The sequence below is a fragment of the Lingula anatina genome, chromosome 1, assembly GCF_051362555.1.
Source record: "Lingula anatina isolate TDL-2025a chromosome 1, LinAna3.0, whole genome shotgun sequence".
NCBI lineage: Eukaryota > Metazoa > Brachiopoda > Lingulata > Lingulida > Lingulidae > Lingula > Lingula anatina.
In genome coordinates, this window is record NC_141767.1 from 56,636,265 (window position 1) to 56,661,917 (window position 25,653).

At 34.4% G+C, this 25,653-nt stretch overlaps 3 protein-coding genes across 15 annotated transcripts in view; 2 read left to right on the plus strand and 1 right to left on the minus strand.

Moving 5' to 3' along the window:
• LOC106168525 (uncharacterized) lies at nt 1-10,292 on the plus strand. 7 transcript variants are annotated; one of them, XR_015332243.1, is made up of 13 exons: nt 1-107; nt 502-755; nt 1,052-1,199; nt 1,521-1,742; nt 1,964-2,026; nt 2,307-2,499; nt 2,668-2,742; nt 2,942-3,036; nt 3,255-3,483; nt 3,883-4,022; nt 5,937-6,052; nt 6,179-6,970; nt 8,905-10,292. XR_015332243.1 is itself a non-coding variant. In XM_013547617.2 (12 exons), the coding sequence occupies exons 2-12, from the start codon at nt 524-526 to the stop codon at nt 6,325-6,327; spliced, it is 1,662 nt and encodes a 553-aa protein (XP_013403071.2). In that variant the 5' UTR covers nt 1-107; nt 502-523; the 3' UTR covers nt 6,328-10,292. The 7 variants fall into 7 exon arrangements, 4 of the variants coding, with proteins under 4 accessions (XP_013403071.2, XP_013403073.2, XP_086859018.1 ...); XM_013547617.2 differs by having other exon boundaries at nt 6,179-10,292; XM_013547619.2 differs by having other exon boundaries at nt 6,251-10,292.
• LOC106168569 (rho GTPase-activating protein 19) lies at nt 10,202-18,377 on the minus strand. 6 transcript variants are annotated; one of them, XM_013547690.2, is made up of 16 exons: nt 18,257-18,377; nt 17,762-17,980; nt 17,405-17,494; nt 17,001-17,210; nt 16,537-16,760; nt 16,149-16,235; nt 15,892-15,984; nt 15,519-15,686; nt 15,270-15,350; nt 14,956-15,093; nt 13,986-14,102; nt 13,475-13,594; nt 12,621-12,763; nt 12,260-12,377; nt 12,040-12,100; nt 11,029-11,273 (listed from the first exon to the last, which is right to left on the minus strand). In XM_013547690.2, the coding sequence occupies exons 2-16, from the start codon at nt 17,964-17,966 to the stop codon at nt 11,206-11,208; spliced, it is 1,923 nt and encodes a 640-aa protein (XP_013403144.2). In that variant the 5' UTR covers nt 17,967-17,980; nt 18,257-18,377; the 3' UTR covers nt 11,029-11,205. The 6 variants fall into 6 exon arrangements, with proteins under 6 accessions (XP_013403142.2, XP_013403143.2, XP_013403148.2 ...); XM_013547688.2 differs by lacking the exon at nt 12,040-12,100 and having other exon boundaries at nt 10,202-11,273; XM_013547689.2 differs by lacking the exon at nt 12,040-12,100 and having other exon boundaries at nt 10,202-11,273; nt 17,762-17,977; nt 18,257-18,338.
• LOC106168564 (anaphase-promoting complex subunit 4-like) overlaps nt 18,355-25,653 on the plus strand; it is a 24,908-nt gene continuing 17,609 nt past the window's right edge. The window contains exons 1-15 of one of the 2 annotated variants that reach the window (XM_087002885.1): nt 18,355-18,466; nt 19,091-19,267; nt 19,546-19,645; nt 20,136-20,334; nt 20,561-20,587; nt 20,975-21,019; nt 21,355-21,460; nt 21,786-21,896; nt 22,199-22,282; nt 22,498-22,593; nt 23,241-23,302; nt 23,490-23,532; nt 25,086-25,162; nt 25,309-25,461; nt 25,580-25,635. In XM_087002885.1, coding sequence (XP_086859011.1) covers nt 19,151-19,267; nt 19,546-19,645; nt 20,136-20,334; nt 20,561-20,587; nt 20,975-21,019; nt 21,355-21,460; nt 21,786-21,896; nt 22,199-22,282; nt 22,498-22,593; nt 23,241-23,302; nt 23,490-23,532; nt 25,086-25,162; nt 25,309-25,461; nt 25,580-25,635 — 1,276 coding nt within the window. In that variant the 5' untranslated portion in view covers nt 18,355-18,466; nt 19,091-19,150. The remainder of the gene's footprint in view (nt 18,467-19,090; nt 19,268-19,545; nt 19,646-20,135; nt 20,335-20,560; nt 20,588-20,974; nt 21,020-21,354; nt 21,461-21,785; nt 21,897-22,198; nt 22,283-22,497; nt 22,594-23,240; nt 23,303-23,489; nt 23,533-25,085; nt 25,163-25,308; nt 25,462-25,579; nt 25,636-25,653) is intronic. The other variant, XM_087002886.1, reaches the window with a different exon arrangement.

A 25,653-nucleotide genomic window follows, 5' to 3' on the forward strand; every position in this document is an offset into this window, starting at 1 on the left:
TACACCGAAACATGCGACCTTTAGAATGTAAGGTGCGAGAAAGTTCTCTGCGGACTAGTTTAAAACTCTTCTGCGTGAAAAGGAAATAAACCAGGAAAAAGCAGGAAGTATGAATCAGACAATTTCTGAATTGTGGACATTTATTCTGATAACATTTAAGAATTTGTTTTTTCCACACTGAAACGGTTCTTTGACACATAGTGAATGGTGATTAGTTCAGGGTAAAGTGGCATAGTTGTCAACAAAATCAGGAACTCGAGGAAGTAAAAATGCTGCACGTTATATTATAAGTTTAAGATTCAGAGTGAAACTAGGTTATGGTGTAAAAAGACTAACTTCGCCGAACAATATTCCTCTTTTAAAATAAGGGTTGAATTAATACAGATATCTAGACAACCTCTAGATACATGTACATGTAGGTGCGGGTCAATGTCAATTGGAACCTGTTAATATAATGAATATTTTTGTTTGAATGATGCAACTTTTTATTTTTATTGAAAGCTGAACCAAGTACTATGAGAAAATGATGGAAGGATTTATTATATGCCTCATAAGTGTAGCTGCTGCTGCATTTTTTATCCACCTAACGGATGGTCAATTACAGTGGCAACAGATACAGCCCCACCCTTCTTCTCCATTACCACCTACCAGAAGAGATCATGCCATAGGATATATACCACAGAAAAACACACTGATAATGTTTGGAGGACAAGGGAATGGAATTATATATGGAGACACATGGGTTTTTAATTTCAGTAATTGATACATATGTCGAGACACTTGATGATAAAGACATTAAAAATAATTTACATTAACAAATTGTCATAATTGTAATGGAATACAATTTTATTTAGATATCTAAGACAACAGGTAATTATCCTGGAAACTTATTGAATCATAATAAAAATGCTTTATTATTATTATTATTATTATTATTATTATTATTATTATTATTATTATTATTATTATTATGTATTTATTTATTATTATTATTTATTTTTTATTTATTATCATTTTATTTTATTATTATTTTTTTTTTTTTTGCTATCAGATTCAAGCAGATGGAAAGAATTTAAAAAGATGCTATCCCCTCCTCAGAGATACAGTCTGGTTTATGGAGTGTACAAAGACTACTTCTATATAACCACTGGGCAGGATGACATAATGACCTTCAGTGATGTTTGGCGTTTTGATATCAGGTGTTTATTACTTGAAAATTTTTCATATATAGCCTCTGCTTATATCCCAGAGGCATATCACATACTTTTAGAATAACACAATTTCAACAATTATTCACAGCCAAGTCTTTAAAGGTTATCTCCTCTCAGAGTTAAGGACTTTATAGGATGGTGATCAGCAAGTAGTAGAACATCTGTTTGATTCTTCTTTTTTGTGTGCAAAAACTGTGTATACTTGTAATTCAGGGAAAACAAGCAGGTAGATTTGTTTATGTTTTAGTACATATATTTCTCTCCCTATGTGAACTTAGAAAAATAATGTGCTTACAAATGTCTTTATAGAACTGAGACCTGGGAGGAAATGTCTCCAGATGGCTCCCATGTCCCTGCAGTTTATGGTGCAGCAGGTGGTGTAGCTGATGGTGGTGCCTACTTGTATGTCAGCCATGGTTTTGATATGGACAGGAGGTACTCTACCACACACAGATACAGTATTGAAGACAACTTGTGGGAGGAGGTGTATTCTGGTGGACATCCATATAGTCCTAATTATCCACATGCACGGTAAAACAGCTATTGCAATTTTAAGTATGTTGTCTAGAATATTTTTTTAAAAGGCAGAATAGGATTTTAATCAGTCTTAATGCTTTTCATCTCTCTAGATTTTGTATGTGACTTCTTAATTAGTGTTTATGATTTCTGACTTGCATCCATGGATGCTTTGTTTTAGAAACATTCTACTGTTTTGGAAGTATTTGCATTCATGATCTAATGTAATTTTTCAGATGTTTGCATGGAGGCGTGATGACAGCAGAACATAATTTGGTGATTTTTGGAGGATGTTTGAGGTAAGAATTAAAAAAAGTTTGAATTCATTCAAAACCTTATTTGCTAAGTCTTTTGAAAAAATGTGTTTTATTATCCATTATAAATAAATCAGAATGCATGTTTAAAAGTGATGTTGCATCGTGTTTGTGTGTCTTGAATTAATGAGACATCTCATACATAGTGCAGTGTTTATTTATTATTATTATTTTTTTTTTTTGGGGGGGGGGGGGGGGGGGGGGGCAGTATGCTTCTTATCATGCACAGTCCTAAAATATAATCTCTGGCTCTACATAATTTCAGTGGTGGAGGCACAGGTGGCCCCTGCCCTAGCCACGACTCTTGGTTATTGGATGGTAAAGCTGGGGAATGGACTAAGCTGCCTGACTGTTTGTCCCCAAAAATTTATCCCAGTCTTGCTCTTCTGCCCAATGGGAATGATGGTCAAGTGGTCATTTTGTATGGTGGAATGGAGACTACAAGTCAAATGCTTAAGGTTCATATACTGTATTCTATGAGTCATAAAAATAATAGATTCTGATATATGTGACTTAAATCTACCTGATCTAATCATCTTGCAAAAGCTTATGGAATAGTCTACTTTTGATAGACAATTGTTATGTTTCATGTTTACAAGCCTTGCTGTTTTCTTTTGTTTTCTCAGACATATGTCTCTCTTGAATCAGACGTTGGAGTTCTGGAATTGGAAAGTAACATTTGGAGTACCAGGAAAGTTTTGGTAAAATTCTTTCTTAATTGATTATTGATTTTAATAGATTAGATTTGTGCTTTGCACAAATATAAAAATTTCTTCGGGTGCTGTTTTTGTTAAATATTCAGTCAGAATAGTATTGGCTGCGTTCTTCAAAAATGACCTTTAAAGGGAAACCAAAATATGAAAACATTGTGAAATAATCAATAGGTATATCATATTTTAGGGATCATCCTATCCAGTGAAACGATATAGTGCTGCACTTACCACTGCACAAGTACTTGGGGGGGTTGTGCTGTTTGGAGGAGAAACAATGACAAAGTATGTTAAAGAATTTGTACAAGCTAACAGTGTTATCAATTTTAAGTGTCTAACATACAAATTGTTCTGTTGGTTATGTAGATATATTGGGCGCACTGTGTATTTGATGGGACTTTTGCAGGTACTTAGTTTCATTTGGGTTGAGAATTGAAGCCTTTGCCCCCATAAAAATATTTTATTTTTGTTAGTCTCTTCATGAAACAAACTTTTTCTTCAAGTGGGACAGTTAATGACCTTTGGCTACTTCGTGGAAATGGTTCATCTGTCACCAGCCTGGAAGTTAGTACCAAGTGTGGAGGCCCATTTATAGTGTTCTGGAACCTGATAGTCCTCCACACAGTCTTCATGTTCGCTGGCTGGGGCATCTTACTGCAGGCTGGAGCATTTATTGCTAGGTATTTCAAATGGAAAGGTCCCAAGTGGTTTCTCATTCATAGGGTATTGCAGGTATGTTGAACAAAGGGGTCTTGGACTGGATTCAGTATGACAGCATTAAGGGTTTGATTGTCTTGTTATGTCATCTGTACTCCACCCAGTTTGGTGTTTTATAAAATGAGGAATATGGCATGGTATATTTGTGAGAATGATTTTATGCACCAGTTGTGGCAAGTGCATTTTAATAGTAAAAAAATCACTGTAAGGTTTGATATCAATGTAAGATTCGATGGTTTACTTTTGATAATAATGTTGTATTTTTATTGTCAGAAATTATGCATATGGTATGATGGGTTACCTATGATTTAATATACATGTTGTAGTGTCAGTTGTGTTTTGTTTATCAAAAGTCATGGATAAACACAGAACTGTACACTGTGTAATAATCTTTCTGGTCTTTTTTCCATTCAGTCCACAGGATTATTTTTTGCATTAGCTGGGTTTATCTGTGCCATAGTGTCTGTGAGATTTGACCACTTTTCCTTTGCCCATGGGATCATTGGGCTTATAATTATGATCCTAGGGCTGCTGCAACCACTCAATGCATTGATGTGAGTTAGTAATCTTGTATCATATATGCAAGAAGGCAAATTTTTATTAGTACCACCAGCGTGTACGCTGGCGGTACTCATGGTTTTAGTCCCGACCCGTCTCGTACAGCTCCGCCGGCTCCTGTGGCTTCGTCGGCTCCGCAGTCGGGCGCCAGAAACAAGTCGCTGTTACCGCTTCTCCTCCTAGACCGCAAGGACCTGTGTCCCCATCTCTTGGATTTAGGTCACATATAATCTCAACTTGAATCCCCTGTTTTTTTTGTCTCTGTTGGTGCATTGACCTGGGCGTGACGCTTGTTGAAATGCACCCTTGAAAATTCAATGCTAAATATCTCCCAAACCGAAGGAATTATGGGAAAAATTTCTATTGATGACTGACCGAAAATCATATGTAGCAAACATGTGCAAACATGCCCTTGGATTTGACCTTTGACCTTTATTTCAAGGGCAAATGGGCCAAAATTTTCTAAAAATGAGAAATTTTTGCAAAAAAAAAAACAATTATTTCTGCTTTTTTCCAGCAACTGTGCAGATCTAATCTATAATATTATGGACAGGTGTTACCCTTAGGGTCATCTTTCATCTTCGTGAGTTTGGTGTCAATCGGTGCATTTTCATGGGAGTAACAGCCATTAGATGCCGAAACTGAAAACTCTCTCTAATTCTGGATCCGTTAATGCTAGAGACCTCTTGTTTTTTGCATTTTGTAGAGCTTGTCAAGCACAACACTAATGGTGGTATCTGTTTTTTTGTTTTCGATACGGCTTAGGCATTGCACTATATCAAAAAGTTCAACATCTGATATTCAGTGATGAAAATAAAATGTGGAATACTCCAAAATTAGCAGAGATATGCCCATAGTTACTATTGAACTTGAATAGGAAGTCATATACTGGTAATCTGTGACCTTGAAATTGACCTTTGACCTACATTTCATGATTAACTGCACTTTGCAAGTTTTCTAATCTTTATATCTCCAAAACTGGCAAAGATACGCCCAAAGTTACTATTGAACTTGAATAGGAAGTCATATACTGGCAATCGAACTATGACCCTGACATTGACCTTTGACCTAATTTTCACCGTGAACTGAACTTTACAAATTTTCTAGCCCTTATATCTCCAAAACTGGCAGAGATAAGCCCATAGTTACTGTTGAACTTGAATAGGAAGTCATATACTGGCAATCTCACTGTGACCTTGAAATTGACCTTTGACCTACTTTTCACCATGAACTGAACTTTGCAAATTTTCTGGCCCTTATATCTCGAAAACTGGCAAAGTTACTATTGAACTTGAATAGGAAGTCACATACTGGCAATCTTACTGTGACCTTGAAATTGACCTTTGACTTACTCTTTATGATGAACTGCACTTTGCATGTTTCCTGGCCTTCATATCTCCAAAATTGGCAAAGAAACGCCCTTAGTTACTGTTGAACTTGTATCGGAAGTCATATACTGTGACCTTGAAATTGACCTTTGACCTACTTTTACGCCACTACTTTTTGCCCCTCATATCTTCAAAACTAGCAGAGATCTGCGTAGTGTTGTCCCTAGGTTTTTTTTTTTTTTTTTTTTTTTTTTTTTGCATATTTTGAGAACTCTTGTTTATTGCATTTTATAGAGCTTGTCAAGCACAAGACTGGTGGTGATGTCCCTTTTTTTTGGGGAGGGGGGTCCATACGAATGTGCTTACTCCAGCTGGTGGTACAATATCTGGAGGCGGTATTGCCTCTCTGATCCTCTAGTTGAGAGTGAGAAGCAATTTACAGGTGTAATTTTGGGGAATTTCTCTTGCTTTTGGAAAAGCTGATATATGTATAAAATAGTCCAATGGGGATAGTGGATTAAATTTCTGGTCCTGCAAGAGGTGACAACCTGACATTATACTTTTTTTCACTTCATCTTTTAGACGACCTCACAAGGAGCAAAATGAGGTCATATCTAGAAAGAGATGGATCTGGGAACTTATCCATTTGAATACTGGAAGGCTGGCCCTTATTTTGGCATTGATAAACATGGTTCTTGGTGAGCATTTATTTTCTGAGATACTCAGTTATCATTGTAAGTAATTTGATTAAACCAAAGATATATGCATTGATGTTAGGATTTGTTTTAATTATAACCTTTATTAAGATAAAAGATGTATTTCAGGGGTGTATTTGGAAGTATCTAGCCTGGGAACACAGATATTGACATATGTTTACATTGGCGTAATTATTGTAGCCTACATTGCCATGGAACTATGGACAAGAATCAAAGGGAAAGGAAGAAGTGAACAGATGGAGTTGAACAAAATATAATGGAATTCAAATGGTTGTTTTGATACAGTCAGCATAATGTTGTGCAATAAAAAGATTCTTCAATACAATGAGATTATTTACTATAGCACGGATCAGATGTTTAAATATTTACCCTATGAGGCCACCCTTTTTAAAAATTTTATTAAAAGATTAAGTTGCAATATTAGGGGCTGAATTAAAATGTTATTTTCAACAGTGGAATAAATATAGTTACACACTACCAAGTTATAATAAAAAAAGTCTATTTATCTTTCTTTTTAAAATTATTCATTAATTTTTATGCACAGACACTGCAAATATCTGTATATTTTCTGATTGGTCTGTCTGTCCACTTTCTTGCCATCACTGTCCAACACATGATATTTGCCCCATAACTGCCAAACCATATTTTTGTTTTACTTTTGATTTACTGAGTAGTTTTGTTTGGTAAAGAGACCAGTTGCTTTTAAAAATCGGCATAATTGGTTTACATTGGTTTACGGTAATTATTCTTTTTTTTCCACAATTTTGGTGACGTTCGCCCCATAACTGCCAATTGAAACTGTATTTTTGTTCTACTTTAAATTTACCGAGTGGCTTTGTTTGGTAAAGAGGCAGACTGCTTTCCAAAATCAGCATGATCAGTTTACACTTACAGTAATTAGTACCACCAGCGTATACGCTGGCGGTACTCATGGTTTTAGTCCCGACCCGTCTCGTACAGCTCCGCCGGCTCCGCCGGCTCCTGCAGCTCCGCCGGCTCCTGCGGCTCCGCAGTCGGGCGCCGGAAACAAGTCACCGTTACCGCTTCTCCTCCTAGACCGCCAGGACCTGTGTCCCCATCTCTTGGATTTAGGTCACATATAATCTCAACTTGAACACCCTGTTTTTTTTATCTCTGTCGGTGCATTGGCCTGGGCGTGACACTTGTTGAAACGCACCCTTGTCAAAATTTTTGAAAATTCAAGGCTAAATATCTCCCAAACCAAAGGAATTATGGGAAAAATTACTACAGAAGTCTGACCGAAACTCATATGTGGAGATTCCAAATATGCCCTTGGATTTGACTTTTGACCTTTTTTTCAAGGTCAAACAAGCCAAAATTTTCTAAAAAATGGGAATTTTCTGCAAAAAAATATTTGTTTGTGCTATTTTTTGGAAACTACACAGATCTAAGCTCTCCTGTTACAGTGAGGGGTTACAATTGGGGACTCCTTTCATCTTTGGGAGTTTGGGGTCAATCGGTGCATTTTCACGGGAGAAGCAGCCATTAGATCCCGAAACTGAAAACTTGTTTTTATTCTGGAATGGTAAATGCCAGAAACCTTTTGTTCATCGCATTTTGTAGAACTTGTCAAGTGCAATACTGGAGGTGGTGTCCATTTTTTTTGTTTTCGATATGGTTTAGGCATTGCGCTATATCAAAAATTACAACATTGCAATATTCAGTGGGGAAAATGATAAATATTCCAAAATTAGCAGAGATATGCCCATAGTTACTATTGAACTTGAGTAAGAAGTCATATACTGGTAATCTAACTGTGACCTTGAAATTGACCTTTGACCTACATTTCATGATGAACTGCACTTTGAAGTTTTCTGATCTTTATATCTCCAAAACTGGCAAAGATACGCCCATAGTTACTATTGAACTTGAATAGGAAGTTATATACTGTTAATCTAACTGTGACCTTTAAATTGACATTTGACCTACTTTTCACCATGAACTGAACTTTGCAAATTTTCCAGCCCTTATATCTCCAAAACTGGCAGAGATACACCCATAGTTACTGTTAAACATGAATAGGAAGTCATATACTGGCATTCTTATTGTGACCTTGAAATTGACCTTTGACCTACTTTTCAACATGAACTGAACTTTGCAAATTTTCTATCCCTTATATCTCGAAAACTGGCAGAGATAGGTCCAAAGTTACTATTGAACTTGAATAGAAAGTCATAAACTGGCAATCTTACTGTGACCTTGAAATTGACCTTTGACCTACTATTTATGTTGAACTGCACTTTGCATGTTTCCTGGCCTTCATATCTCCAACATTGGTAAAGAAATGCCCATAGCTACTATTGAACCTTTATAGGAAGTCATATACTGTGGCCTTGAAATTGACCTTTGACCTACCTTTTTACCACAAACTGAACTCTGCATATTTTCGTGCCCTTCATATCTTCAAAACTAGCAGAGATCTGCTCAGTGTTGTCCCTAGGTTTTCTCTTTTGTCAGCATACTGGTATATGCAATACTGATAATGCATTTCAAGGAAAACCAATAGGCCTATTGTCTAGAAAATCACAGGAGTGATCAGTGTTAGGAAAATATAGGTCAATTTGAACATCTCCTTGATTGGACCATTTTAACTGTTATGTTTTTTTGATTTTTTTTTTTTTTTTTTTTTTTTTTTTTGTGCATATTTTGAGAACTCTTGTTTATTGCATTTTATAGAGCTTGTCAAGCACAAGACTGGTGGTGGTGTCCAATTTTTTTTTATTATTTTTTTGGGGGGGGGTGTCCTTACGAATGTGCTTACTCCAGCTGGTGGTACAATATCCAGAGGCGGTATCGCCTCTCTGATCCTCTAGTTATTCTTTTTTTTTTCACAATTTTGGTGACATTCGCCCCATAACTGCCAAACTGTATTTTTGTTTTACTTTAAATTTACCGAGTGGCTTTGTTTGGTAAAGAGGTAGACTGCTTTCCAAAATCAGCATGATCAGTTTACATTTACAGTAATTAGGTAGGTTGCTTTCGAAAGTCAGCACAATCTGTTCACATTTATGGTAATTATTTATTTATTTATTTTTTTGTGAAATTTTCATTTTTCACACAATAGCATTTTCAGTGACTTTTTTATCACATGGATTGAATCACTTGTTAGTTTTTGGTTGTTCATGTTACCTGTAGTACATAATGTAAGAGGGTAAGAGTGATTATGCTATTTTATGTAATGTTGCATCAAAATTGGTCAAAACATTATTTTGTGCAGTTTTATCTAAGTAATGTCTGAACATTTGACAGCTTTTCTTCCTTGTTTCCTGAATGGTGTCTGTATATTCAGCAGCTTTGTGGTCTAGTGTATTAATATTGTTTTATTTATTGTATTTATTGTAATTATTATTATAATTATTAAATCATTATATTTATTTTTGAAAAATATAACTTTTGAAATTTTGATAATGCAAGTAATTAAAAGGGGTTGCTTTAGTAATTTAGATTTGTAAGCATTTTTGACAAATATACATTTTTTTGCTTTTGTACGAAAAAATCTGTTAGATGCAGCTTATTGGTGTATCACAGTGTGATATTCAATTTATATTTTAAACTCAATTTTGGTGCAATTGACCTTTTAATATAGGGTGCCAAACAACATTTTTTCATGGTTTTGTAAATTCTGGTTATTAAAAAAGGTGGTATATTTTTTAACATGTTAATTAATACCAGAATGTGGATACTTACCCCGTATGCCACCCAAAATTACACACCTGATTTTCAGTGTTTTTTTTTTTTTTTCTTTTTAATTTGGCTATGTGGTGGCTTTTATCAAGGTCTCCATTATTCATTAAATTAGTTTGAAATTTACTGTATGATTTTTTGACATTTCTACCGGAAACTTCAAGCTCATTCAAATATAACAAGAGCGAACATCATTTCAGGGGAGAACATCAAAATATCAGTAAATAAATTCATTTGAATTGCACTGCCATTGATTAGTCACCACATAATACGTGTGTACGAGTTGGGGGCATCCTGCATATATACCAAAATTTGCATTGTGCTAATCATTTTCATATTTTTACTGCACAATTGTATCTGCCCAAATTAAGAGCAACAGAATGCAAACAAGGCCCACACTTATATCTGCAGAATACTCGTAAAAGATTTTTGTACTTTCTTAATATTTATTCAACATTAAAATAGTTTATATTACCTTCCTTTGCATTTTTATTAATAATAAAACATTACATTTTAAGGTTGGTCATTTTTACTGTGCTAAGCACCAGTGTTTTGTATTGGACTTGTGCTTTAATATGGTATTTGTAAGTTGTTGTAACTGTACATAAATATTACCTTCATTTAACAAAGAGGCATACAGGTTACAATTTTGCACATACCTAAAATGCCAGAAAAGTAGTATTTGAATCATGGAAATGAGTTTTAAAGAAAGCCAGCCCTTTAGAACTTCAAGTATTGCATGGGTTGCAAAAGCCAGCTGTAAGGAATTACACTAGTATCAAGTCTTATTATTTATTAATTAAACAGTTTTATTATGCATTGATTTAATGCCAATTTCTGTTTGTTAAACTGATACGCCTTTGGACATGAAAATTTGTCATAGTTAAATTCAAAGATAATGAAATGATAAAAAATGCAAGCACATCAAAACTGGCTTAAGACATGCATAAACAATTACTCTAAATTGTAACCAAAAATACATAATGCTGCATTATGTAAGATCATCTGCTAATGAACATACTATTTATAAAACTTACTACACACACACACATTCCTTCTACTCTCACATCCAGACTTGGCTCTTCTCACCCATATGTTTATGTTTGTATGTCATAACTTGCTGAACCTATATTAATGTTGACTTTTTTATGAGCACCCTACTGCCCAATTCATAATGTCCCTTCTTGTGTGATTTGCGTTCTTTTCTTCGTCTTTCTTTGTTGTGAACTGAATGTTCATGTCTATCCCTGTTTGCATCATTGTCCAAGTGTCCATGTTTGTCCTTGTCCAAATATCCATTTCTATCCCTGCCTTTGTCCAAATATCTATTTCTATCCCTGTCTTTGTCCAAATGCCTGTTATTATCTGTGTCGGTGTTGCTATGCTTGATCTTATCCCCTGCTGTGTGACTACGTCTGTGCCGCCATTTGTCAAATGATCCAGGTGACAGTTGGACAGCCATCGGTTGTCTGGACCCGGGCGTCATCAGTACTGTTTGCTGAAAATGACAATGAAAAAACAATTCATAAAATATGCAATGTATTGGACATCTCAAACCTGTAAATGTGAACTGTTAACACTGGTTTAACAAGGAAGTAAAATAAAATTCCAAAATAAAAAAATGATAGCAATTTAGTTGGTGACCAACAATGATTCTCAGGACAGAAATTATGTGTTAGTTAATGATAACAGTACACTGAAGTATTAGAGCAAATACCAACTACTGGTGAAAGGCTTTTAATAGAATTATTAGAATATTAAAATATTCTCATTCTCTATTAAATTAAGGATTTCTGTTGATTGCAATTAAAGAACAAGTTGTTAAAATACGATAACTTTGCACATAATTTTTACAAATTCAAGCAGACAGTGATGAAAATAAACAAAGGCCCTTTAGTTATAGGCAACTATATTAGGAAAAAATGAATCAATGAACATGCTTTGCATGTATAAACTGTAAATGATATAAATGGGAAATAAGCAGGTTAATGAGGACCCTTTTCCTATCCACATGCCCTGAAGTAAAAAGCAACAATATAATAGATAAAGTGTTATGGGCATAACAGTAAATAACAGTGCATTTAAACAGTAAAGAGTGAATTATCAGCAGGGGTACTGCCAAACTGCTACAGCTGTCACCAGCATAGTGTCATACAATGCTGGTGACAGCTGACACAGTAGGTGGCTGGGTCACAATATGCTTATGCTGTGAGCTCTTTCCAAACATGCAACTCCCCCATGCAAAGCAGCTGGAGATGAAATACCTGCCAAATTCCACTCATCAAGAAGTGGAGCACTGCTGGTCCTGCTTCGTTTACGTATTGGCTGAAAGGGTCAGAACACAAGGTTGAATTGTACAGCAGCAACATATCAAAGCGAAAAAAAAAAAAAAATAGCCAGGGCTGTAGATATTCTTAAAGCATGAAAAGCAGGCTAAAACAAGAGTTCATGAGCCCATCCCTGAAGTATTTTAGTCATCATTACCTGTGTCTGTCTGGAAATCTTCTTGGAAGATCTAGTCAGGGGTGACACAAAGTGTGATAGCTGTTCTTTCTGAGGAGTACTAGGACTGTGGCGCTTTCTAGGAGGGTATTCACTGGTGCTAGGAGAGTGAAAAAGGTTCATATTTGAATGTTTAAGAAACAGGCATAATATAGCATGCATTGAACGATCAAACTTTTCTTTCCACTTGATAATAAAATATATTATTAAGACAACAGCTAAAACAATGTACAGCATCTTACTACAACTCCCAGTTTTTTCCCCCATTATATAACAAAGATTGTAAAGGATATGTAGGACTTTTTCTTGAAGATATTTCCTTTCACTTTCAACATCATCTCACCTGCTGCATAATCCTGCTGCCTGGTCAGATGGAGTATTGGTGATATTGGTCAGGTTGGTCTTGCTGTTTCTACGTTTTCTAGGTAAGTGTGAGCCGTCCACCTCTTCCTTCAGGTCAACCACATGTACTGCTGGACTAGATGACTGAAACCGTATAAAAACAACTTAAATGCATGTTTATTCAGTTTTCTGCCTACAGAATTGGATCTGATGCATGCAGATAGTTGAAGAACTGAAAGCTGAAAGAGAATTAAGGCAGATAAAGAGCAAATAAGCAACCAAAAGCATTTTATACCCCAAGATAAAAAGGGAGTTCAAGTCACAAGTTTCATAAATACAAAGTCAACATTCAATTTTTTATAGTAAATTTAGTGAGAAATGCTGTCATCACCAAAATAAGTTTGATTTATTTTAAAACACTTTAACCAGGTATGTAACATGCAAAAAGGAAGACGGACTGTCAAGGTGATTCATAAAGTAAAGAAGGTGATTTCATCTACTGGTAATTTGTAGTTAGTCAGAGGAATAACTCTCCAGATTAACATTTCCATGCAACTATTGTAATTGTATTTTTTAATCTAGGTCAAAAGCTACAACATTACAATAATTTCAGTAATTTGGCTTTATGAAAGGATTCAACTTGAAGACTACAGTAAAAGATTAGGGTAAGAATCAACAGAAACTAGGTACACATGAGGCTTGACATTTGTTAAGTCAGGGTAAATTAGAAACAAGACTTCAGAAATGCAGGGTTGTAAGGAATAAGTAAATTTGAGCATAGTGCCCTAATAGTAGTTGTTGTGCAACTTGGGTGAAACTAGGGTCAAAATCTACATCTTCATTGTTTACACTTACTCCTTTAGCATGCTGCTTTACAGCAAGTGTTAGCTCCTCATTGAACAGCTTCATCACCGGTGTGTTTGGTGAATTAATTGGAGTGACACTAACTCTGGGCACTATTGTTCTAGGTGGAGTCTGGTTCAGATAGAGAAATGAAAGCAGAAAGCCTTTTGCTAAAGGTTTTAACAGTTTTGTTGCTCAAATCAGTCACAAAAACATTTTGAGGAAACTAAAAGTTAAGGAAATGTCTGAAATCTGCCAATAAACCACATGTTAAGCATAATAAAACTGACAATAATAATTTTAGAGTTTTGAATTGGTTATGGTTTAAACATAAATGTCACTGTGAAATATTAATGAACTACACTGCTAGAAATTGCCAGTCCACCATTTCTAGCCTTTTTATAAATATTAAATTTGACTCCACAACCCAAGTGTAAAATTACTGCTGTATTAAACGGTGAAATTTTATCAACCTCTGAGCAGACAAAGTTGTAAGATTGCTTCCTTTGCCTTTAACACTTACCTCTAGAACAGGGTATGTGACTGGGTTGCTTGTTTCTCTAGGGAGACTGAGAGCACCACTGTTGAAATGTGTGTCATGGCTGGAACCACGTCTCTTGTGCATCTTCAGCAGGTGTTTCTGAAGACATAAAAATCACACAAAGTATTTAAAAAATATGCACATAACACAGTTTATAAGAAAAATAACTGGCACTAGGAATACATGTTAATTTTCTCAAAACTTTATGAAATACAGAACACACATTTACAGCACAATAATCAAAAATTTATAAGCATTTTTTTGTTAAAAATATCAATTAAATTTTTTAACCTATAATAATATCAAAAACATAGAGCGATGAACAACTGTACAAAGTCTTCCCTGTTGGTAATAGAAATAAATGCTGAAACTAAAAACAAACAATTGATATTAGCAGTTTCAAACAGTAAAAGTGCAAATGAAGAGGGAATTTAAGCATAACCATAACATGAATAACTTAGGGTGTTAGGTAGGCAGCAAAAGATTGTTAGCCCACCACTTACATAATCTGCAGTGCTAGAGGGTGTGGCAACTAGAGATTTCTTTATGCTCTGCAATACTGGACCTTTAGCTTTAACAGCACCCTGTGACTGGAAAGTGAGTGGCAGCCAAGGTGTTAACAAGAATATGTGATAATGTTTCATAGGGATGTTATTGAGGCTAAAGACCATATAAAAGTCTTGCTGGATATGAAATCCAAGCTAAAACCTAACTAATTGTGAAAACAGCTGTGTATATCAAAAGAGCTACCACGATAATACAAAATGAGACAAGAGAAAGCCAGTAAGCCCACAACCTCCCATTACAAAACAATGACAATAAGGCCTACAAAATGAATGCTGTAAGTGTCCCTACAATTGTTATTAAATCGCATCAGTTATAAAGATTGTGTAAAATTTTCCAGGATAATATATCTCTATGAAAGATTCCCCTATGTGCCTCTAAGTCTTACTTTTTTGTACCTGCCCTGCATGAGCATAGCTTCTGGGGTAAAAGATCTACTATGCTGTCCAGATTCATCAGAACTCACAAGACTGAGAAGATTATCTGTAGAAGCCCTCAGCTTCTTTGAGGCATACATGAAAGTGTCCTACATGCAAATGGAACATCCAAAAATTCAGAACATGCTTCATGCAAATTATACAAAATTAATAATAAATTTCAAAGATTGAGACTTGTTCTGTAGAAGTAAAAAAAGATACTTGAGAAAAGAGGGGGGACATGGAGAAAAATACCAATAAATAATTAAATTGTCAACATACACACCTTTATTGACTGTCCTACTGACTTACTTCTCCTGTGCTTGTTCTCGTCATGTGGGGTTCCCATTCCATTGGCTTTGTTAAACTGAAACCAACAGAAAACATGCCTGTCTAGTGAGCAACATCACTGATGGAAGGATAAAATAACATACACACAGATACTGTTAAATGAGATGCTTTTTATATGAATCAATAGATAAATCAAGATTATAGTGATGGGGAAACATATTGGGGCAAACCCCATTGATTGTACCTGCTTTAGTAGCTTTCTTTTCTTGGTAGAGTCTGGCATATTCTGCACATGAGCATATAACTGTGCCAGCGCCACCTCGGTGTCTGAAGCTGCACCAAGTTCCTTTGATTTAACTCTGTCCACATATGTAACTGTTGTCTTCACAGCATCATCACTGTCTGGAGATGTCTAGTTAACAATTAATATAATTGACTTAATAACTAAATAAATGTATAAGCTACTAGGGATAAGATATCTTTATATCAAAACAAATACTTTTCTAGATACTTCTGCCTTTTTGATCAAAGAAATGCTTTTGTTTCCCTTCTGGAACGATTATTATATCAAGCAAATATGGAACTAATACATTAGTCTGTACAAAAGCACAATTCACCCTTCTGTGATCCAGATCATCCTCACTGTCCTGCCCCAATCTCTGCCTTTCCCTATAGTATATGTCAATGTCATGAACCAAATCTTTAGGCACCTGCACAGAAAGACAAAATTAATACATAATATTGTATACGTTTTCTTTTTTTTTTTTTCAAGCACTGAATTTTAATTCTGATTTTCTGATTTATAAATTTACTATAACTGGATTACAAGAACAAATTTGGAAAACGTGTTTGAAAAACTGTTTATCAGTCTTACCATGAATAATTGTGGGGAGTGCTGAATCATAAAAGAAACTGTATTGGACAAATTCTGTGCTGCCTGTTGGAGCCCAATGCCAGTCATCTAAAGAGAAATTAAAATCATTCAAAGTGTTTATCTGATCATGAAAGGACTTCCAACTCTTTTCATCTGTTTGATTGTTGTAAAAATCAGAAGAAAAAACTTTTGAATTAGTAAATCTTTTCCTTAGAGACAGAAAAGTTACTGAATTTACCATAAAACATCTGAAAACAGTACCCTATTACATCAATGTTCCCAGAGTGTAGTCTTAATATTTCCAAGAGTTGGAAGAACTCGTGTCAGGAGAGAATATATTATATGGAATTTAAACCTTAGAACACACTCAACATCAAATGGCCCATACCTTCTTAGGACAGAGCAAGTGTGGGGCAAACATTGCACCTAAATTCTCAGCAGTCATTTTGTTCTCCTCCACACTGGCCACCTGGTGCAGCATGGTTAGCAGCTTCCTCAGCAGAGTGGCATTCTCTACTGGCAGCAGAAGGAACAGCAGCTGTACTGTCTTGATCTGTTTGGGAACCACTATGTTATCAATTGTGACCTGGTCCATGCCCTCACGGATCATGTCTGGAAGGTGACTAGACTTACAACCCAAAGAGCAGAAACAGCATTTAAAAATAGCAAACCAGCCAGCAAAAATGTGGCTTTATTGTATTATGAAATACGTTAAATATACATTTAACTTCTTTCAAGTACAACATAATGCTTTCACAAAGTTGTTTCTCTAATTCCAATAATTAGGAATTCTACACAATTTTAACCTCAATATACCATTACAAATTTTGAACAAATGATTTGTAGAACAACCTGGCACTTGGCAATATGCAGCATATAATCTCTCCATGAGTAAAGGTTCTGGTAACTCTCCCAGGAACCACTTTAGAACACAGGCACAGTCATGTGCATTGTAAGGACTGCTGTCCAAGTCAAGGGTGCAGCCTTGGGTCAACTTTTCTTTCAGTTCTTTCTGTCTTGTACAGTTTCCTGCTTTCCTGAATATTCCCTCAAGGGCTATATCTGGAATTTATTTACAAATAATGTATCTTTTAAAACTGCATCATAGAGTTAATTTGAAAAAAAAAAATTGTTTTAGATAACATGCAGCTTATTATCACTGTCCAATACATTTATAGTTTTCATGCTAATGTTTGTATCAATAAACATTTTTATTTCTACTAGTAATACAAAAGGAAACAAGAAATTGCACTCACTGTCAGGTTCAGAAATAAAATCAATTAGTTCAATAATACCAGAGTTGCAGGATGAAAGATCTGTGTAGCTTGAACTGCTACCAGTTTTATCTAAAAATATATATACATATACAAAAATATCAAAATATTTGTGAAGAATGACCTTACTACTGTTAACAATTAAATTATTAGTTGATGCATCTAAAATGATGTAATTTATAGTTTTCCATGAAAAGAAGTATACAATATACATTTCACACTTTTTCTTTTTACTTAACCTCTGTTAAAATTATACTGACAGTCTGTTAGTTGATGGCAACTAAAATGATGTCCTTTAAAAGTTTTCCATGATAAGAAAATACAATAAACATTTCATACTTTTTCTTTTCAGGAAAGGCGTATGACCTTTCTTAATCTTGTTCTCTTCAGATTTTTCAAATAAATCGTCCAAAGTGGGCATATCAACCATGAATGAGAGGTGCATCTTGATGAGGGCATTGAACTGGTCCGTGTCTTCCGTTTTCAGCTGGTGGACGAGAGCCTCGGCATCCAGCTCGCGCCTCTTTAAGCTCGATTTTGACATGGTTAATGCTACTACTGAGAAAGAAAAATATTTAAAAAAATATATTTACCAAAAAGGTAAAAACACTTACCGTGCCCAAGAGATAATGACAATAAATGGAACATTTTTTTAATTTTATTTCAAACTGAATTTTAAACAAGGTGAAGGCAGTTGCGGAACAAAATCTATATTGAACTTGATCAAGGACCAGTCGTCAATCTACCAAAAAGGTCATGTAACAGAGTAAATCAAACTTGCCAATTAAGACTGTGCACAACTATTATTTAGTTTTTCAATTGTAATTCACCTACCAGGTCATATCACTGCATTTTGCTTATTTGCAGCCTTCAAATATGGCGCTTGTTTGATTCGTTTGCTAGGCTATCATTGGACAATGGTTTTGTAAACTGCCGGCCCATTGGGCAAAAGATTAGACTCGATTTGAAATTAGGTCATTACGGCATGGCTATGTGATTGACACACTTGCAAGGTGACAGGTAACTTTGCCGGCAAGCAAAGCGGTAAGTCGTTAATGCATAGATCGATGAATGTCGTATTTGTGTGTAGCTAAATCAAGCAATTTACTGGTATATGTGTATTTTTGTAAATGAGGTAAATGTAGCAGCACCATCGACCCGAAGACTACTTCACCACATAGTAACATTTTTTACAACACATGTGTTACTAAAGTACTGTAGTGTAGCACATGTAGTAGTAGTAGTAGTAGTAGTTGTAGTAGTTATTTATAGAAATGCTTCTAGGCAGGATAGACTCTCCGGCATAAACAAATGTATGCCTGTGTGTTTACTGTTTTTATTACTTGAACCAAAATTGGCACTATAACAGCAGAGAAAGGGAGAGTTTATACTATTATAAAAACTTCAGCTATGGTACCGAATTACAGCAATGCAGTAGTACCAACATCATTGAAATGTTTATAAATATTAGTAATATGAAATACCATATTTTGTTGTAAAACTGGGTGGCACTTTTCTTACACAGTGCATGCATTACAGCTGTAACTTTGATAATTTATTCTTAATTAATTTGGTTGAAACAAAGGACTCAAGATAACTTTATTGTCAGTAACTTAAAGCAAATAACAGATGAAAATTTTCATCATTTCTGTTCTCTGTATTTCCCAGTCAGCGACTTGCATTCAAGTTAAATTTAGAGATTTGAGGATAATTTGACTTTATTTGAAGATGTCGTCCCAGTGTTCATTTCGTCAGACTGATGAGAAACATGTGACAACAGAAGTGGAACTAATGGAATGGTCTCCAAAAATGGACCTTTTGGCAGTGGCAAATATCCAGGGAGAGGTATGGCATTCACCCTGAATTGTAATGTTGTCTGCTTTTTGTAATCACTGTTTAATTTTATTGTTATTCACATTCCAAGGATGTCATAAAATCCTTATGTCATACTTGTATCATATTTTGTAGACATGATAAAAGAATATATGAAAAAAAACTTTCAAAGGTTTTTTTTTAACATGCAGAGTAGAAATGCCTACAACTTCTCTCCAATAATTAATGCACCGTTTGCACGTGTCATTAGTCCAGATTATGTTTTTTTTTTTTTATTATTATTATTTCAGGTTTTGTTACACAGGCTATCATGGCAGAGGGTATGGAGCCTGCCACCTCCCACTGAGAACAGCAAAGTTAAAGCAATAGCATGGAGGACTGATGGAAAAGGTTTACTCCTTTATTTTTTTCTTCTTTTTGTGCTGAAAGAAATTCTGTTATCCTGGGTATTCTTAATGATAGTTGTATTTTTTTCATTCAGTCTGTCTCAAAAAAGATTTGAAAACTTTTATTACTTGACCTCCGATTTAATTAAAAGTGTAGTAATGAAAAAATATAATACAATAAGAATATATAGACACTCAAAGGATTATGAAGGATTGTTGAAAATTGCGACAATGAAAGTATAGAATTTTTAAAATTACACTGCTGTCAAAAATGATTTATGATTTATGATTGACACAAAGGTGCTAACTTTTGTTTAGACAAACATAGTATTTGAAAAAGGGACAACTGTCATCGTACATGTATGAATTATTCAAGTTTTTTTTCAATCTTTATTCAATTATCTTTTTAAAAAAGCATAGCAATAAAATCTGGCAATTTAAGTAAAATGCCACTTGTCCAATAACATTAGTTACAAGTTTTAGTCTCTCTTCAGTGTTAGCAGTTGGTTACATCAGTGGTGAGGTCCTGCTGTGTAATGTTGAGAACGCAGCCATCTTGCACACCCTTCATGTCCAGGGTGAGGTGTGCAGCATGCAGTGGATGTGTGACAGCATGGCACCAGCTGCAGGAAAGAAGTGCTATAAAGACAGATCTGCAGAATACCTACCAAAGATACCTACACTTAGCAAAAGGTATTTCAAAAATCTTTTGTGACTTTTGATTAGTGTTTTTGTTTAGTAGGAAAATATGTTTTGTTTTTATTTGTTTCTTTTGTAACAATTGTTGTAAAAGAAAACAATGAAACAATAATAAAAAAAAAATATTTTTAACATGTAGGTAAGAATGATTAGTTCTTCAGAAAAAAAACATAAGTCCAGGGAACATAAACATCACAGAATTAACATACTATATTTTCAGTTATGGATCCCTAAGCAAAGGACACAGGTAATTACAAATGTGCATAACAAAAGTATAAATATTTGTTTAAAAGTTTAATAAAAATAAAGCAGAAGCTTATCTTGTAGTTATGTAGCAGTGGTATTATTTTGAGTAATTACATGCATACAAATTTGAATCTGTCTACGGATCTGCACCTACTTTTTTATATTGTTCAGCCACCTGGTGCATTGTTTTTTTTTTTCTCTCTCTTTTTAAGGTGGGGTGCAATATTTTTCATACGTTTTGTCTTGCACTTAGATGCTCAATTGATTAAGTGAAAAAATAGATTAAAAACAAAGTAAAAGACTAGAGATGATTAACTTTTCAAATCATTTTCTAAAAAGGTAGCAAAAGTATAACATATCGCCTAAGTTTTCTTTTTCTTCTATATAGCGAGGAAAATGTTGAAGATATGAAAAAATTAGCAGATCAAATTGGGTATGTTCATTCATATATGTGTATTTTTTAATCATTATACATGATTACTTCTAATGGTATATCACAAGCATTTATATGTGTTGTTCATAGGCACTGTGATAGCTATGATGTAATGCTGTTCATATGTACAATATATTGAGCCATTTGTAGTTATCATGATTTTCAATTGTTTATTGACATGTAACATTGACTGCCTATCTGATATTTGTCAGTTGTACTTTAATAGAATTATACCTATAAATTTAGAAAAAAATATTGTCAAGTAAAATGCATCAGTCTGCTTTATGATGTATTTGCCTGAAAAGAAAAATGAAACTGACAATGATATCTTTCAGATTAAATATCCTTCTAATTGGAAACAATGACAGTATTGTAGAACTATTTGCCTATGGCATATTCCCAGTTGGAGCAGTAAATCTCAAACAGCACAAGAATACAAAGGTAATGGTGGCAAATAATAAAACACTGCATTTTGGTATTGTAGGCAAGTTCTTTTTAAGTGCAAAAGAGTTTTGGATGTTCAGGAAGAATTGAGAAAGATATTTTCTGTATTTTTTTTTAATTTTTATTTATTTATTATTATTATTTTTATTATTATTATTTTTTTTTTTTGCATTGCTGTGTTCCTACTTCTGAAGTGACCACAGAAAAATTACACAACAAAGGACTAAAATATATAATATAATAAAAATGTGATGTGGTCTTGTGATGTGATGTTATTTAAGCAAGCAGGATTGTAAATGGTTATGTTTCTGCTATGATACAGGCAGGCAGGATCATATCACTAAGTCTGTCTGAGGATCTGCACTTATTGTCCTTGATTGTACAGTCACCAAAGATGGAAGATCAACAAGACCAGGATGTTTATCTTCTGTCTGTGAGTCACCATATATCATTATGGTATAATTTTAGCCATTGGAGAGAACATTGTGCTTTATTATTTTGATATAAAAGGACAGGAGTCTAACTGATGTTTTTGTGATCTCACTACTTACACAATCTTCAACATACCATTTTGAATTGCATCAGGTTTCTTAATTGTTAAAGCTATTTTTTAAAAATTTCATTGCAAAATAAAAATGTTTTGTTTCGGATTTAATTCTTTTTGTGTCACAAATATACCAAAACTATATGTTTATCATGTTTGTTGTTATTAATAGTATTATTATTCATAATTAGTTTGAGTCTACCCTTCTGGCATCACGTTATGAAGAAGTGCAAGCTTTGGCTTTCAAATATGGGCATGTGGTTACATTACTCGAAGTAAGTTGTACATATTTCTTTAAACAACTAAATAAAATTATTTGTTTGCCTATTGAATCAAGTGACCTTATTCATTAATATGAGAAATCAGCTGAACAAGATTAACTCAGATCAGTAATTTTACAGAAAAATGTGCTGACTTAAAGCCATGGGTGTACATGTAGCTATAGTCTTTCTTTTCTTCCCTGCTTTTCTTGAATTTTTGTTTATATCAGCATTTGAGGGTTATCATCAAACAAATGTCTGAGGCCTGGGAGGATATTCTGCTGGAAATGGACTCAAAACTGGTGAAATTTGCTGAAGAAAAATATGTAAGTTCATATATTTCACATGTCATGTTGAGCTTAGAAATAGTGTTTGAATTACTAACATAACAGCATATGTGTTCATTAACTTGCTGACCCCGACATTTGTTTCTCTAGCAGAGATGTGGATTCTCCAAAGGCAGCCAGAGAAATCCAGCTATTAGTGTGATTAAACAAACTCTTTGTTAACAGTACAAAATATTCCCTATATACATATATTAAACACAACAAAAAATGCATAATATATCAAAAGTGATTCTTTTAGTAAGGAACATTGAAGCCAATTAAAATACATCTATTAGACCTTCAACACAATTAAACTGAGGCTGATTTTATCTTTAACCAAGGAGATGAAGCCATAATTGATGTTACTCAATCCTTTTACAACTGAAAGTATCCTTAAAAACTTAATTACAGTTCTTTCAAATGAATAACATGCATTCAGATATTCAGGCAATTTTATTATTACTTTTCTGAAATTTCTTAGATAATTTTACCAAACTTTGACATAATTTTATTGAAAACAAGTTTCTCAAATTATATATTTTTCCTTGAAGTCCTTTCTATGATATTACTTAAAAACACTAAATATCTGGATGTTAAACATGGCTCTTCACATATTTAGTATTTTTGTTACAATATTTGCATTGCAGATGTTGGGGACAGGTACTGTGAGCAATGATTTCCTTGAGCTATTGCTGTTTGGAACTCCTAGGTGATGTATTTTCACTGTCTATTCTTGTGTGGCATAGATACTTGATTGACAGTAAAGTGACATGAATATTTTAAAGGATGTTTCTCAAACAATTTTTTAGTTCATTAAGCAGTTTTTATTGCAAAGATTTTTATTTTACGAGCTGATATGAACATTTTAAGCATTATTATATTGTGTTTAATTTTAGTGATGAGTTGCAGTCCTTCCTTCTTCATGACTTGACAGAGAAGGTATGTCCATAGTTTGTAGTTTATAAATATAAGCAATAAGTAGTGGATTTTGCTCATTGTCATTGATGTCCAAAAGCATGTTATCTTCATTAATAAAAAAAGATGACTTGAACTGAAATGTCACTATAGCACGCAAGGGCTATACAGATAAATTATAAGTCAAGGAAAAGCATATGTTGATTTGGTGACAGGGTTTCTAGGTCGTAGTAATGATCTGCTTTGCGTATCAATGGACGATCATTCACTTCAGCAAGTACACTAAGTAATGTCTCGTCATCCACTAATCTATTCCCCAAGATTGAATGCATGATTTTCCGTACTGATCTGATTTAACACTCCCATACGCCGCCTGCATGGCTTGCACTTGGAGGATTGAAATGCCATTGAAAGTTGCGTTGTAACAGAGAATCGTCGATTTTTTCTTGATTCCACTCCTGTAAAATGCGTTTAAGATCTGCTTCTGCACTTCTGAAATTGGTCCCGATATCACTGAATATTTCACACAGTGGTCCTCGTCGACTAATAAAATGCAAAACCACTTGTATGAATGAATCTGATGCCAGATTAAAGGATATCTCTAAATGCACTGCTCTTGTTGCCATACATGTAAAAATGCAACCATACTGCTTGTTTGTTCCTCTTCTGCATTTCATTAATAGCAGTCCAAAGTAGTCTACATCAACAATGAAATGGTGGGTTCCCTGGAGTCACACGACTTCTTGGAAGTGGGGCTTTTAGCTCTTGCTCACGGTATCGACCCCTTAGTTCGGCTTCTGCTTCTTCAAATTCCAACTGAGCATTAGCCATAGCAAGTGCTGCTTTTGTCTTTTGAGATTACGATACTGAATACAAACTGTTGGTTTTGAATTATCTATGGGATGGTCCAAAATCAACTAAGCTGCCGTGATAAGCCATGGTGGAAATTTCAGTGGGATGATAGAAGTGTTTTTACTTTATATAGCACGCAAGGGCTATACAGATAAATTAAAAGTCAAGGAAAAGTGTATGTTGTTCACTGGTCCTTGGTTTTATTTCACGCAGGAATTCACAAGACACGTAAAAACTAAAAAAAAAAAAAACAAAACAAAAAGAAAATTACAATAATGCCCTCACTACCAGTTATTTACGTGCTTAAATTTTTACATAAAAATGATAAATTTCAGTAATTATCAATAGTCAATAATAATCAATATTAACAGTATTAAAAACTCACCATTTCTGCCATTCCTTTGACTATAAATTGCAAGTAGCAAAAGTGAAAATAGCTGATCAAAAAGAAAGAGTACACTATGTGTTCCTCCTACGGAGACACTGTGCTGAATGAAATAAAAAGCAAACTCGTGGGGCACCACCCTGAATGAAAAGCTGTCATATGCAAATGAATGTTTATTGCATTAGTTGAGCCAGTCACCTGGCTCCTCAACCTCAATAAAAGTAAACTAAACATTACAGTCACCTTTGTTTGGCCTCATCTTGTTATTCTATGAATGTTTTAAAGTTTGAGAAATTCACACTTTATGTAATATTTAATACTTTTTCCTTTAACTTCTTAGGGTTTAAAGAAATTGGGTCATTCCATAGAAACATCCTATTCTAATATACAAAAACTGGTGTTGAAGCATTTACAGAGGTAAGTGAAAGCATAGTAGAAAAATTAAATGTCACATGTACACGAATAAAAAGCATCACGGATTTCTTTAAATATATATCTGAAGTGTATTATAATGCTTCTAATTATGCCTTATTATTTATGAAATATTTGCTCTTGTTTTCCAGTGTAACCCAAGCACTCATTTACCATTTGAATGAGATAGCAGGGATGGCTAGTTGGTATGATAGATTTGGTCTGCTCGGCTTGTCCAGTCCCAGCGTACAAGAGGCTGTTCAAATGGCAGGAGCTTTTATGCTGAAAGCAGTAGAACTGCAGCAGTAAGTTGAAACAGTCATTTCTGATCACTTTTTCTATTTCCTTTGAAATAGGCAAAGATTGATGAAACTCTGTTAAGTTATAGTTATGCAAAATATATTTTATTGTCTTATTTCTTAGGGTCATTGATGGGAGCATGAAAAATTTCAAAGCATTCTTTAGATGGCTGTATGTTGGTATGTATATAAGTTGAA

Coding starts and splice junctions, on each gene's coding strand:
- LOC106168525 (XM_013547617.2), top strand. CDS start 524: ATGATGGAAGGATTTATTATATGCCTCATAAGTGTAGCTGCTGCTGCA. Junction 2,027..2,306: donor ATTTTTGGAGGATGTTTGAG/GTAAGAATTAAA, acceptor ACATAATTTCAG/TGGTGGAGGCACAGGTGGCC. Junction 3,484..3,882: donor TCATTCATAGGGTATTGCAG/GTATGTTGAACA, acceptor TTTTCCATTCAG/TCCACAGGATTATTTTTTGC.
- LOC106168569 (XM_013547688.2), bottom strand. CDS start 17,966: ATGTCAAAATCGAGCTTAAAGAGGCGCGAGCTGGATGCCGAGGCTCTC. Junction 16,761..17,000: donor TGCATATTGCCAAGTGCCAG/GTTGTTCTACAA, acceptor GTCACCTTCCAG/ACATGATCCGTGAGGGCATG. Junction 12,378..12,620: donor GCAGCAGGATTATGCAGCAG/GTGAGATGATGT, acceptor TCACTCTCCTAG/CACCAGTGAATACCCTCCTA.